At 49.1% G+C, this 13,158-nt stretch overlaps 5 protein-coding genes and 1 non-coding gene across 7 annotated transcripts; 5 read left to right on the forward strand and 1 right to left on the reverse strand.

Annotated features, from left to right (window-relative positions):
- The first annotated feature begins 1,431 nt into the window (after window positions 1-1,431).
- On the forward strand, window positions 1,432-2,986 carry FVEG_17393 (hypothetical protein). The gene is made up of 2 exons (XM_018906639.1): window positions 1,432-2,179; window positions 2,226-2,986. The coding sequence occupies exons 1-2, from the start codon at window positions 2,000-2,002 to the stop codon at window positions 2,694-2,696; spliced, it is 651 nt and encodes a 216-aa protein (XP_018760972.1). The 5' UTR covers window positions 1,432-1,999; the 3' UTR covers window positions 2,697-2,986.
- Window positions 2,987-3,405: 419 nt separating this feature from the next.
- On the forward strand, window positions 3,406-7,566 carry FVEG_12899 (hypothetical protein). Of its 2 annotated transcripts, XM_018902282.1 has the most exons (3): window positions 3,406-3,816; window positions 3,882-6,599; window positions 6,650-7,566. In XM_018902282.1, the coding sequence occupies exons 1-3, from the start codon at window positions 3,755-3,757 to the stop codon at window positions 7,209-7,211; spliced, it is 3,342 nt and encodes a 1,113-aa protein (XP_018760973.1). In that variant the 5' UTR covers window positions 3,406-3,754; the 3' UTR covers window positions 7,212-7,566. The 2 variants fall into 2 exon arrangements, with proteins under 2 accessions (XP_018760973.1, XP_018760974.1); XM_018902283.1 differs by lacking the exon at window positions 6,650-7,566 and having other exon boundaries at window positions 3,882-6,649.
- Window positions 7,567-9,323: 1,757 nt separating this feature from the next.
- Window positions 9,324-9,439, forward strand: FVEG_17394. Its single transcript, XR_001989325.1, has one exon. It is a non-coding gene; the product is annotated as a 5S ribosomal RNA (ribosomal RNA).
- Window positions 9,440-9,979: 540 nt separating this feature from the next.
- FVEG_12900 (hypothetical protein) lies at window positions 9,980-10,453 on the reverse strand (the record flags this gene model as incomplete). The annotated part of the gene is made up of 1 exon (XM_018902284.1): window positions 9,980-10,453. The coding sequence occupies one exon, from the start codon at window positions 10,451-10,453 to the stop codon at window positions 9,980-9,982; it is 474 nt and encodes a 157-aa protein (XP_018760975.1).
- Window positions 10,454-11,679: 1,226 nt separating this feature from the next.
- Window positions 11,680-12,128, forward strand: FVEG_12901 (hypothetical protein; the record flags this gene model as incomplete). The annotated part of the gene is made up of 2 exons (XM_018902285.1): window positions 11,680-11,815; window positions 11,866-12,128. 2 exons carry the CDS (start codon window positions 11,680-11,682, stop codon window positions 12,126-12,128), a joined length of 399 nt encoding a protein of 132 aa, XP_018760976.1.
- A 493-nt stretch (window positions 12,129-12,621) lies between these two features.
- Window positions 12,622-13,058, forward strand: FVEG_12902 (hypothetical protein; the record flags this gene model as incomplete). Its single annotated transcript, XM_018902286.1, has 3 exons — window positions 12,622-12,658; window positions 12,721-12,813; window positions 12,862-13,058. 3 exons carry the CDS (start codon window positions 12,622-12,624, stop codon window positions 13,056-13,058), a joined length of 327 nt encoding a protein of 108 aa, XP_018760977.1.
- Between the last annotated feature and the right edge of the window lie 100 nt (window positions 13,059-13,158).

The raw sequence follows: 13,158 nt of genomic DNA on the forward strand, positions 1-13,158 counted from the left end.
CGTCCCTTGACGGCATCGAAGCAAGTCTGAAAGACGGTGATTGAAGCAATTAATGTATTACTTGTGTCATATTTACAAGAGCATTACTTTAGTCTAAGAAATTCAGTGGCTAATATTTTGATCTCGAGAGCGGATGTTATGGAACATCTGAATTCGTTGGTGATATACTTGTTTGCGATATCTTAGCCGTACAACACCTGTTTAGCAGATGCTCAACTATGCAATTCCGCCTCATCTCACGAGTACATCCGACCTTGGAGTTTGGACAACGGACATGCAGGCTTTCAACCACATCCATAAGGCTCCTGGCGAGCCGTGTTCTTTTTGCCTGAATCCTCCTTCTATCGAGGGGACAGCACTGGTATGTCCTGTGATGCCTTTGTATGCACTCCAGGCAAAATAGATGTCCACAGGGTGTGATGACCGGAGTTACAAAAACGCCGATACATATCGGGCAGACCAGCCGATCCTCAATGTCGCTCGTGTATTCAAGGCAGCCAAAGTCTACAAGATTGTTTACATCTTGCTCTGTTATACGGTGGCGCTTTGCCTCACGAGAAACAAGACATTCCACAGGCCATTCGACATCAGCTGGTTGAGCTGGACGTGTCAGCTACAGGGCACCGGTGTGATGTTTCTTTTATATTTATCCTTACAAATTGGCACCCAGTGGCTCGTTGTGTTTTCGTCAGCACTGAATAAGTCGTGAATCAAAAGGTTGGTGCTGCGCCGAGGCCTTTGCTGTCGGTGACCTGGCATGTCTGTCCACCTTCAGGGAACGCCTAAATGAGGGGAGGATAAATCTTCATTTGGAAAAACGCCATGTGGTATGATGGGTATGTCAGAAATTGGGGGGAGGGAAATGGGAAAATTGAGTTTGATCTTATCGACGGATTGAGAGATCGGCAGGGTCACATGTGCCATGTTGGAAAGTCAGGGTAATTTAAGTGGGCATCTGTCACCGGATCGACCCGGGGCTACATCATTATGAGCGCTGCATTGCGAAGTACATCCATCTGTTATCTGTTATCTGTCTTGGGTAAGACGCTTGTTTTATTTCCTGCAAAGCTGCCTACTTTCAAGTTTTCCATGACCCGTGTAAAGCACGCACGGCACGGTATAGGAGTAGATTACAGGAAGTTATTGTTCCAAAGCAGCACGTTTTCAGCTCGACTATTAATACGTCAGATTTTAACAGCTATGCTCCGTAAATATCACTGCAATCCTGGGTTCTTTATCCTGTAGTGTGTGTTAGAGTGCGCACTACGATTGTCGCTTGATTCCAGCAAGCGACGGAAAAGCTTAGCGATTTTTGAACCCTGAGAAGCTGACGGCCCAATGGGCGGAATTAACAGAAATGGAGAAATTGCATAAATAACCCGCCCAAGCTAACTATTGGCTGGGCTGGGTCTGATTAACACCAGGACTTACCGTTACAGTACGGCGCCAAGCCGAACATGTCCCACCGAGGCCAGGGACTTTGACCTGTAATTTTCGAACCGTACAAACCCTATCACCTGAAATCTAATCCCATGGCCCCGGCGACAATGTCGCCCTAGCAAGCACAAGCTACTCCCCTGTATTGTTGACAACAGAAATCCCTGACGGGCTACTAAGTCGTTCCTGGTGCTTTATCTCCCTCCTACATACATACCTAGATACCTACTCTACCAATGACTACTAGTCGGTCCAAGCTATCGCGCCAACCATAAGAAGCCGGAGGCGGTGGCATCCCCCCTCCCACGACAGCAACCAGCCACTGTGGAGTGCAATACCCAATAGATACATTCGCATGTACGGAAAAAGTACTCCTTTTCCACTGAGAAGAGGGGGTGCACACGCAGTCTATCCCTCCCCACGGAGGTGACATCATACAGGACGAGTTAGGTTTGCGGAGACACGGAGACTGGACCCTGCCGATACAGTACCTCGATATTCGTCAAACTAGATAAACGCTGCTCGATTCCCTGCTCATCGAGATCGCCACACAATCTACACAATGGACTACTCACCCACATCAACGACTATCCCATGTCCCTTTCCATCGAGTGAGCCGACAGATGCGACTATTCAATGTACACGTCCTCTTTGCCAGCAGCGACGTGCATCCCGCACACGAACCAAATCCTCATCCAACTCTCCCACAACAAGATCGAAACATGAGCGTTCACGCTTAAAGGTAAGGAGCATGCACCAAACCTATATACCAATACTGACAATGTCAGTGCAACAGCCAATCATCGGAATGTGTTGGCCATCCACTCGGCAATGTCTCTGTATTCCAGACATCAGCCATAGCCTCGGCCTTGACGAGCGAGACCGAGTCCCCCAAATGCCACACCAACGCGCCATGCCATGTGCATGGAGACCAGGGATTATCGCATAGCATGCTACACATAGACAAGGCTATAAACAAGTCAGAAAGTCGGGGAGTCTCGCATAAGAGGCCCAGACGCCAAAGCCATCCGCCAAAACCCCAACACCACCAACGGCAGGACCTACGGCTTTGGGAAGTGAATCCTTCTCAGCTTGTCAACAACAAGTCATGCACGTCCTGCCAGACTGAAGAGACACCGCGATGGCGCACGGGACCAGCAGGGCCGAGAACGCTGTGCAATTTTTGCGGTCTAATATATGCGAAGCGACAACAGAAATACCACAATGCACCTTCTAGTCAGTGCTTTAGCTCAGAATAAGCTTCCGGTTAATGATGAGCTCCCGGCAACTACACACGATTGGAAGCCTGTGCGGTTTTGTTTATGATATGACTAGGGAGCAAAAGGCAAGGGGGAAGAAAAAGGAATTCCAAGCCGCTCTACATTTATGATTCATGAATTAAGAGACCAAAATGTAATAAACATGTAAGATAAAACACAAAATACTATGCCTGCGAAATGATTATGTGGCATGTCTCGAATTTATTAGGCACGATAAGGTCAAAACATCGAAATCAGCAAATACATATGCATACTTGAACAAAACGGAACATGGCGTCCCCACATATTCGAGGGTCTAGGGGTCCGAGGGTCTACGCAGCTCAGGGTTTGAACAAATTGCACTAGACAAGGATATGTAGTCTCTGTCAACCAACCAGACAGGTGTAACAAACGGAGAGGCCCCGGAGCCATGGCGGAACTTCAGGGGGCCCCATCCCCCTCCTACGAATCTATGAGTTGAGAATGACGAGATGGCTTTTTCTTACGGCTTACCTACTTTGTATTAGCCTGAGAGTGAGAAAAAACAGGATCCTGTTCCTTGGGCAATAGCAAGGTAGCGCTGCGTGCGGAACAGGTCATATTTTCGGTCTGTGGGTGGTGAAGTGTCTGTTTTTGGATGGCCAAACTTTTCCAGCTGAAACAAGAACCTCGGCGTTAAATACGGGCTTGTAATGGCATGGCCTGTGCGGGGAATACCTTGAGCAAGGCAGCAAGGTCAATTCGATGTTGAGGGAGGGTTTCCACGATCGTCGGATGGCATTTCCATCGGTTGACCATGGGCATGATCGGTGAAACGAGCGGGAGCACCATGAAGCTCGTGGGGACACAATGTTCTAGACCGTCAAAGACCTTGGGATCCAGAACTTTGTCCATCCTTTCTGGTATGGTGCATCTCTATCACTGGCCAATAATCTCTCGCTATGCCCCTCTTAGCTTCGTGTCAAAGTGGCGACGCTGCCCAACGTTGACAGGCTTCGAGTCTCAGCGTTAATTCTTTTCCCCTTGGTTTCCCCATCTTTTACCTTGGCCCAAGTTTGATGATTCCTATCGTCGAACGAAAGAATATGCCTGAGGATAGGCGCGAGAATGAGACCTCACGGTACGTTTTCGTCAGAGAAATCATACGTTGTAATCTGGGATTCGCTACTCACCATGGCTCCATAGATACGATGAGTTGCTGCGCGCAACGTGTAGGCCCCTCAGTGAGATCAGCGCAGCCGGGCCCGAAAAGTCGCCGGATTCCGTCCTCACTAGTCTCGCCCAGCTGGCAGCTTGTCAGACCAACACTGAGCGCTCATTTGTATCTCTATTCGACGAGAAGAGGCAGTACATAGTCGCTGAAGCAACACCTTCCACTTCGCTACTAAACAGCTCATCATTGCACACCAGCGACGATGATCTCTTGCTATGCGGGACCTACATCCCACGTGCCGAAGGGGCCTGTCACTATGCTCTGCGTGCTACAGAGGAGGTACTGGATGCTTCCTCCTCGCAGGAGCTGCCGGTGATTATCGTTCAAGACTTAGCCGCAGACCCAAGGTTTGCAGCCAGTCCCAATTGTCGCCCAGGCAGCTTCGCCAGGTTCTACGCCTCTGTGCCAATACGGTCTCCTCGTGGTATCAACATCGGTGTCTTGTGTGTCATGAAATCTACGCCTGGCGGCGACTGGGAAGATAGACACTCGAATGTCATGCGGGGATTGTCGCAGACAATCATGGATCACCTTGAAGGTAACCGAATAAAGCATTCATTAAAGCGCAGCACGGCGATGAGCCTTGGGCTCCAGAGATTCACTGAGAGGGGTTTGAACTCACCAATGCAAAGAACGCATGTCGGCCCAGAACTTCATGCCAGCGAAACCCCAGCACCACAGGATGATAAAAACATCTCCTCTACGCAGTCTGCTCCCTTAGAGAACTCCTCCAGATACCAACGCGAGGATCGCCCTTCCTCGAATTCATTTCTCATCGCCGCCACCATCATCAAAGAAGCTCTCCCTGCTGATAATTGCGCCTTTTTCAGCGGAGACTCTCGAGACCTCCATTTAGTCCACTCACCAGAAACAGAAACTCATTACGACTTCTCCCTCGATGCATCTTGCCTAAGTCCAGGCGCCTACAGCGCTGCGAGCATCTATGATACCCCCACTGCCACCAAATTTCAACCTTCTTGCCAGTTGCTTGGATCCTCCCACTCCCCTGGCTCCAATGACACCAAGGACACTAACAACATTTCACAAGTATTTCTATCTCACATGCTTCAACAATACCCTGAAGGCTGCATATTCGACTTTGACACACAAGGCTCATTCACCCATGACATGAATCGCTTTGCCTCAGCATCGGGAGAACAACCATTGCCATCGAGCATCTTTTCGAGAAACGAACAACACAGCTACGAACAACAAGAACTACAAAGGGCTTTCAACGGAGCCCGATATGTTGCATTCATACCTATCTGGGATCCTTTGAAGGGACTGGTTTCCATTGGCGGCTTTGCGTGGTCAAAAGCGCCACGCTGTGAGTCCGACAGAGACAGCGAACTCCCCTTCTTCAGGGCCCTCGGAATACTGGCAGCATCCGAAGCCTTCCAGATAGAGACCCTGGCTGCCGACAAGGCCAAGTCTGACGTTCTGGGTTCAATATCTCACGAATTACGCTCCCCACTTCACGGGATCACACTTGGCCTTGAACTGCTGAACGAATCTGGCTTAGGTGCAGCGCAGCAGAACATAGCCCACTTGATCGGCACATGTTGCCGTACCCTCCTTGACACGACAGAGCATCTGCTTGATTTCACAAAAGTCAATCAGTTGGTGGGGTCAGATACGATAAAGGACTGCCGTTCGGAGAGTTCCACGATCAGCACTGCGCCTTCGAATCGGGAACAGATCATGAATAAAGCTGTTCGCCTGGACCAGATCGCTGAAGATGTAGTAGAGAGCGTTTATGCTGGCCACAGTTATCAGCACGCATCGATAGCTCACATCTTCAATTCTTCCAATAGCCGAACGAGTGCCGATGTCAGTGCCATTCGACGGATGGACTCCATAGAAGCCGCAGAGGCAAAGGCCTTTAATCAGAGGAACCGATCAAAAGATGGTGTCGTGTCCGTCTTTTTACTCTACGATCCAACGCTCTCCTGGAGCTTCCAAACGACGGCCGGTGCGATCCGCCGAATTATCATGAACCTTTTTGGAAACTCACTCAAGTACACATCTCAGGGCTTCATCAAGGTCACAATGGCTCAGTCGCAACCAGAAGATGCAATGGGAGGAGAACGTGTGATCGAACTAGTGGTTGAAGATACAGGTCGGGGAATCAGCGAGGACTTTCTCCGCAATAACATTTTCAAGCCGTTCTCTCAAGAGGATCAATTATCCAGTGGGACGGGGTTAGGGCTCAGTTTCGTTCAGAGGATGACGTACCAGCTTGGCGGCACAATATCCATCAGCAGCCAAGTCGACGTTGGCACCAAAGTCACAGTGTCGATACCCATGCTGCAAGGCACAAGCTCTCCAGCATCCGAATTTGCGGTCTACACACAGAGCCCATGCCACGGTCTACGCGCCAGACTGACCGACCTGCCTCCGGGTCCCGGGGCTGCTCTTCAGCATGAGTCTATGGCTTGTCAAGCCTTGATGAATGAGCTGTGCTTTGAACATCTTGGCATGGTATCGGACGCGTCACCGGAGGTGGAGCGGCTAGCTCCAGATATAGTTGTCGTGCAGGACACCTCAACGAGAAACATTTCAGAATTAGCGCAGTCATGGCCCGACGCACCGGTGCTGGTGGTTTGCAACAACGCACTTGTCGTTCAAAGATACGAGTCGGCACACGTATCAACCGGACACTCCAGATTATGTGACTATATTGCGCAGCCGTGAGTAATGTCTGTTTACATAATACTCATCTTTGCTAACCCATTTTAAGCCTCACTCCGAACAAGCTAGGAAGGGCAATCTCAAGTGCCATCACCCTCTGGGCCGAGATGGAAGACAATCCACGCAGCACAGGAACAATACCACTACCCACACCCGCAGACACCGTATCATGCAGCCAACCACCGACCCCCGCCATAGAGAGTCCACTGGGCGGCCTCGTCCCAGCCCAAGACTACTTCCAAACCCCGCAGTTCCTCTTAGTAGAAGACAACCCCATAAACCTCAAGATGCTTACTCATTTCATGAGGAAGCTTCAAAAGCCGTACCGCACCGCAGTAAACGGGCAGGAAGCGGTGAATGCATTCAAAGAGACGCCGGGGCAGTTCAAGTGTGTACTCATGGATATATCGATGCCGGTGATGGACGGTCTAGAGGCTACGCGTCAGATACGAGCGTTTGAGCGATATAGCGGAATAGCTGCATCCAAGATCTTGGCTATCACGGGGCTTGGCTCTGAGAGTACACGGGAGGAAGCAACCAGAAGTGGTGTCGATGTTTTTATTACGAAACCCATCAAGTTGCGTGAGCTGGCAGTAATTATTAATAGTTGAGGAGGAGGATTACTCTACAGGTGACGTTTTCTAGGGGTCCCTAAACTAACTCGAGTGGACAGGAGCAAGGCCAATAGATCACTATCCGTTGATTCCAGTGCCTTGCAAGGGCTCGGTACCGAACTCATAGGGCTCATATGGGTGATCGCAGGTATCTGAGTGAGGTACTAATGCCTACACTTTGTAATGAAACCTTGGTCGTGCTATAGATCTAGCTTGTCTTTCCACGGAACCTCGCAGATATCTTCTATATCTGATTGCAGAGGTTATTTAAGAGCTATAGTTAATGAATAGAAATGAATAAATAAATAAATAGATTAACTATAATACGTTATAGATTTTAATTTAAGTAGGCAATCTTTTTACACTCTACAGCCTAGAACGAAATTGATAGCCTTTGATGCGAACGCTCTTAGAATTCGGGATTATAGGAAGCAAGTGGGGGACAAGAAGGGAAAGGTACCGTAAGTCAAGGTAAAGTTTACCAGGTGAAAGACGCCTTGCTATTCCCAACAACGTAGTCATGAGTCACATAAGGATTCATAACCTGTAATGAAAGTCCATTCAATTCGCAAGTCAACGTGTCTGTGACGAACTCTCAAGAGTCAGCTTGATCACTGAAACATGGACCTGCAAGCCCCTTTACTAGGTACCATCCTCCGTTGAGAATATTTCGCTCTGAATTATCAATACCACCGATCCTGTGATTCAGGAAATTGTAAGCCTGCTTTGATTTGATCTCAAGTCATGCTGATTAATGCCCTGGGAAACAGCACATCAGTCGCTGGAAACCACAACAAGTCATCATTGGAATTCAATAAAGTCAGCAGTTGTACAGTACTTAATACTTGCAAGAACTCTAACTTGACTCGTGATTGCGCAGGGGAAACGAACCGTGATGTATAAATACCGCTCCCAAAACTAAGACAGCATGTCCACTTACACGAGATCTAGGGGCAACCAAGTATCAAGCGTCAAACATCAATAGGAACGACTACCAATAAGCCAGAACTATGTGTAAGATTAAGGATCTCACTTATATCTGCGGCTGCAGCGCCCCAAGGACTGAGCAGAGAGTGGAACAATGTGGACAGAACAATGGTGATCCTCTGAAATGCCCTATGCGATATCCTTGTCTGGAAATTATAGCAAGTGATTGTGCGGCTTGTACACAGAAGAAAAAGGAGGCAGAGAAGAAGACGGCGAAGAAGTCTTAGCTTTCCATAAGCAAGGCCTAACTGCGATAATGCCTCAGTTTACTGTATAGATCCTTTAATTAGTGTATTGCCAGTACAAGCACCGCGATGAATGAAGTGTGATATGTGGAGATAGCGGGCAATGTAATAGCAGTTGTGACTGATGAGAATTACAAGGAAGATAATTGCTACTTGGCTCATAGTATTTACATGACGGAGAAGATTGTCGCATATTGTCATCTACAGCCCGTGAGCATAATTGAATGGTAAGCAGACCTTGATTACGTTATCTACGGGGATACTGAAACTGACTAATCGAATCCTTTCATTTACACTGTATGTAACCTTACGATACTGCTAGAGAATATTCATACCAGCAGATGCAATCATACGACCGAGAGAGCCAGAAGACAAGTGAAAAGGCAAGGTCAAGCATTCAGGATAATGCCAAAGCCCTTAACAACAGCCAAGAGAACTAACGTTGGTGTACCTATGGATGGAGGCTTCGAAGTTACAGCGAAGTTTCCTTTACCTCTGATCCAGAGTCATGAGGCCAAGCCAACCAGGTTGTGAATCTCCGTGCTGATGTCCCAATGTTGCCTCTTCGATAGATGCTCTAGGAGATGCACCGTCTCTGCATGGCACCCCTGATGTCAAGACACAGGATGTCGATCGTCCGCACAAGATTCATAAAGGGGAATATCGCTACTGTTTGGCGAGATGATCCGGGGCATGTCTGTAAAGGACATTCGGTGAGACAGGATACCAAGTACTGCAGAATCACTGGAGACAGGGCGAAGTTGTATCATGTTGCTATGGTTCTCTGCAAGTGTAAGATTTATTTGACTCCTAGGTGAGATACAGGGGACTATCTGTCCGTGCTCTTGAGTCCTAACGGAAGTGCATCCTGTCACATACGACCATACCTGCAGTAGAATACGGGATCCCGTCCGCTCTCCCATAGTCAAGCCTGCAAGGGGCGGATTAGTAGTTGGGTCGGTGACGACCAGCGAATCCCCGCTGTTGTATGTTTTTTGCACTCTCTGTGAATTCATCTCCATTTATTTTGCCTGATCTGTTGGCTGTAGAAGATGTGTTGTGGCTGGCTGACGATCTCGGCTGCTGGGTTGGTTGCTGGGCCGAGTAAGGGTGGACAAATCGTGTGGAAAGTCTGGCTGGGACTTGTTTTTAAAACCGTCGAAAGGACTGCAAAATCCGAGATGGAAAGATGTGGCCTTCTCTGTGACAGTTTTGCTATAAGGTTGCACTAGTGAGGCTAAGTAAACGGCCACAGATGAAGGACCCCCACTCACAGCCTGAATGGAACGTTTCACTGTGTCGTCGACAGCCCTTTGATTGTTCTTAGTCTACACTTGAGGTACTCCCCATGCGAAGTCACTGTAGCTCTTCAATGAATCCAGAGTTGGTCCGATCAATTGAAGTTGGCAAACTTTGATGCTAGCTACAGGAAGCGCCGGACATGTCATATTCTAGATGTCTTTCTTGTCCAAGCCCAACGTCCACCGCCAAGTCACCACCAGCTCAAGAGAAATACATGTCATCCTCGCTGTTCTATCTTCCCTTCTTGCAGTGTCCGGCCTTGCATCCCTCGCAGTGACGTTCCTCATGAGGCGCCGTGGACTTCTCATAGTACTGGGGCTTTTCAACCTCAACTCCATTCCACTTCCTGATGCGGTAAGAGACTCTGTCGACATAGGTCTCTTCGTTGAGATTCGGCTTGCTTAAGTGGTTGCATTTGAGGCAGCGCTGGTGGTACACGCGGACATTATAGCGGTTGCGGGAGTACGCGCGGATCGTGATGGCCACGACCATGCTCTTCCAGCCGGGGGAGGAGCATTTGTTGTTGTGGCATATGAACCGCCCGATGATGTTGGTGTCGTAGGTACGGATGGTGCCAAGATCCTCGTCCTTTTCGAAGAAGGTGTAGTCGAGCTGATCTTCTTCAAGTTTCTTGGCGACTGGGTCGTGGAGATCAGGGAACATGGACCATGAGCGCGGCAGCTTCTTTGCTCTCTTGCCCGGCATGGTGAATCAGTCGCTGGCTGTTTCTAGGCTGTAAGTTTGTTAGCACTCATATCGCTTGGAAGATAGAGCTAGATCGCGCGACTTTCCTGGTGCTGGTTGTCGTATGAAATCGCCAGTGAGATTGATATGAGAGGGGAAGGAATGGAATCTTGGGAGGAGGAAGAGAGAGTAGAGAGAAGAGATGGAAAGAGAGGGGGAAAGGAGGGGTACAGCAGCTTGCATGAGTGACAAAAGAGTAAAACTTCATGCACTACCACGCAGCTACTTGCCAGTGTCAACACCAATTGCGGTCTCTTACTACTGGCAAACGGCCTTAGGTTCAAAAAACGAAGCGCCGCGTACTACTGATTATCGGCCGTCTAAGCGACAAAGTGCTGCCTTGAAAGGCTCTCCAATTAAATTATCATCAACTCAAGTGGTGCTCTAGTAGATACTGTTTGTCCCTAGCTACGATTGGCAAAGGATGTTTTGGGAACGGCTTCTATTAGACAGTGTTTGTTTCAAACTAGCAGCGCCTATTGGTGGTTCAAGTTATCACGGTCGGCCTCCTGCGTCGACCATGCCCCCAACGACCGCATGACACGACTTTGAGCAGCGCAGGCAGTATTTGGTTACCGATCGTCATTCGCTGCCGTTCTCGCCTCGTCTCCCCCTTGCTTCGTGTGTAGGATGATCAACTGCGTATGGCTTATCCCCGTTCGGTTGGGGAACAGGAGCATTCGTGTCAAACAACCGTAGGAGATCTAGAACCCTTGCCGGGGATCAATGGCTTTTAAGTTTACTCAGACACGCTTGAATCCTGTTGTTTAAGGATCCCGGCGGTCGGCATCACCCGCAATCTCGAGGGGGTATCAGGGCCTGAAGTGCCATTTTGACTATCGATCGTGCTGAATGACCGCCCTGGAAAGAGTTCTCCGTAAATATTGTCTCTCAAAAGAATTCACAATATAAACTCGATGAGCTTAGCCACTTGTCCTATGGACATAGAAATGATTGGTATCACAATCTCGAACAAAGATGGGAGGCATGAGGGTCAAGTCAGTTTTTGGCTCGACACCATCGTACAAGTGACTGGAGTGGGTTAGCTTTCAAGAGTAGCGCTTACTTGTTAGTCCCCGCTGACGCCTGCTCAGCCTTGCAACGGATTCATAAAACACAGAGCTCCGCCCACGACAAACAACACTCCGTTCCTACAAAGCCCAACATCAATAGCGAAAGAATTCAACATGGGCGCCACAGTCTCTCAGCTCTGGGCTCCGCCCCCAATCACAGTTGGCTTAATCGGTCTTCGCTCAGCAGGAAAAACAACCATCGTGCATAAGTTAAGCGGAAACTCAGATCCGGTGAAGCCATCCATTGAGAGTGAAGTCTCCTTCTGCCGGCAATTGAAGTCACAACACTAACATCAATAGCTATCGAAATCACACCCGTGTTTCAGGGAAACCAACAGTTTAAACTCTTCGACTACGCTGGAAACCGTAACTGGAGACCTTGCTGGAGAAGTTTCATGTCCAGACTACAAGCCGTTGTGTTTGTCATCGACAGCACGGACAAGGATGCGCTGCCCGAAGTCAAAATGGAATTGGCTGGGTTGTTGAAGGAGGATATGCTCGAGCAGCAGCCATTTTTGGTCCTCGCGAACAAGCAGGACGATCCGGTGAGGGAAGCATCTTGACAGGTGTCATCTTGGGCACTGACATGAGACAGAAAGCCATGAGCGTCGCGGAATTGATTGAATATCTCGATGTACAACATTATCTTCACAAACCGTCGAAATGTGTCAGTCCAGCCTCACATCGCACTTCCAAGCTGATGCTAACGCGTGATTTACAGCGCGTTCAGTCTACGAGCGCCTTGACCGGGGAAGGGTTGGTCGCGGGCCTGAAATGGGTGCGAGACGCCTTAAGAGAGCATCGCAACTGATAAATCTCACAAAGATAGTATTATTGAGGTGTTTCCAGTCTCATCGTTCAGAGAACCACGATACTTGATAACGCGTTCTGGATGCGCGACCGTGTTCGAATGATGAGCTCCGGAACCACATTTCTCCGAGCATTTGTCAGCCAGTTTCGAAGATCATCCCACCAAATGCCGCTGATGCCGACAAGCCTCATCAACCCAAAAGCTTGTTCCCAGTGTTATCATTGATCGCCATTGACGTCGCAAAAATGGCCGAGCACCCTTCATTCACTCTCGCAGGTCTCCGTAAGTCACCTCACCAACCTCCACTGTGACCTGGATCCCAATTGACCACCTTTCATTTGCAGTGGCCGCTGGCGGTACAGCTGGCTACATCCGAACTCGCTCAACGCCTTCTCTCGTCGCTGGCGTCGGTCTCGGTGTCTCATACGCCTACGCTGGTACGTTCTCCCCTCACCCCACCTCATCTCACGACTCACAAGTCGCAGGCTATCTCCTCAAGAACAACAAGGACTACGGATCTGAGCTTGCTCTCGCCAACAGTGTCCTCCTTACCGGCTCTGCTGTACCTAGAATCATCAAGACTGGTGGTCGAGCTCCTGTGCCGCTTCTTCTTGGTGCCGTGGGTGGACTTGCGACGTATTACTATCAGAAGAAGTTCCGCGAGTTTCGCTACGGTGTATAGGAGCGCTGAGAGTTGGTGGATCAATGGAGGAATGGCAAAAGAGCAATGTCTTGCTGTAAAATACTGTACGATATAGATAATCTGTCTCATGGAGTTATGT

Source organism: Fusarium verticillioides, chromosome 11, assembly GCF_000149555.1.
Source record: "Fusarium verticillioides 7600 chromosome 11, whole genome shotgun sequence".
NCBI classification, from domain to species: Eukaryota; Fungi; Ascomycota; class Sordariomycetes; order Hypocreales; family Nectriaceae; genus Fusarium; species Fusarium verticillioides.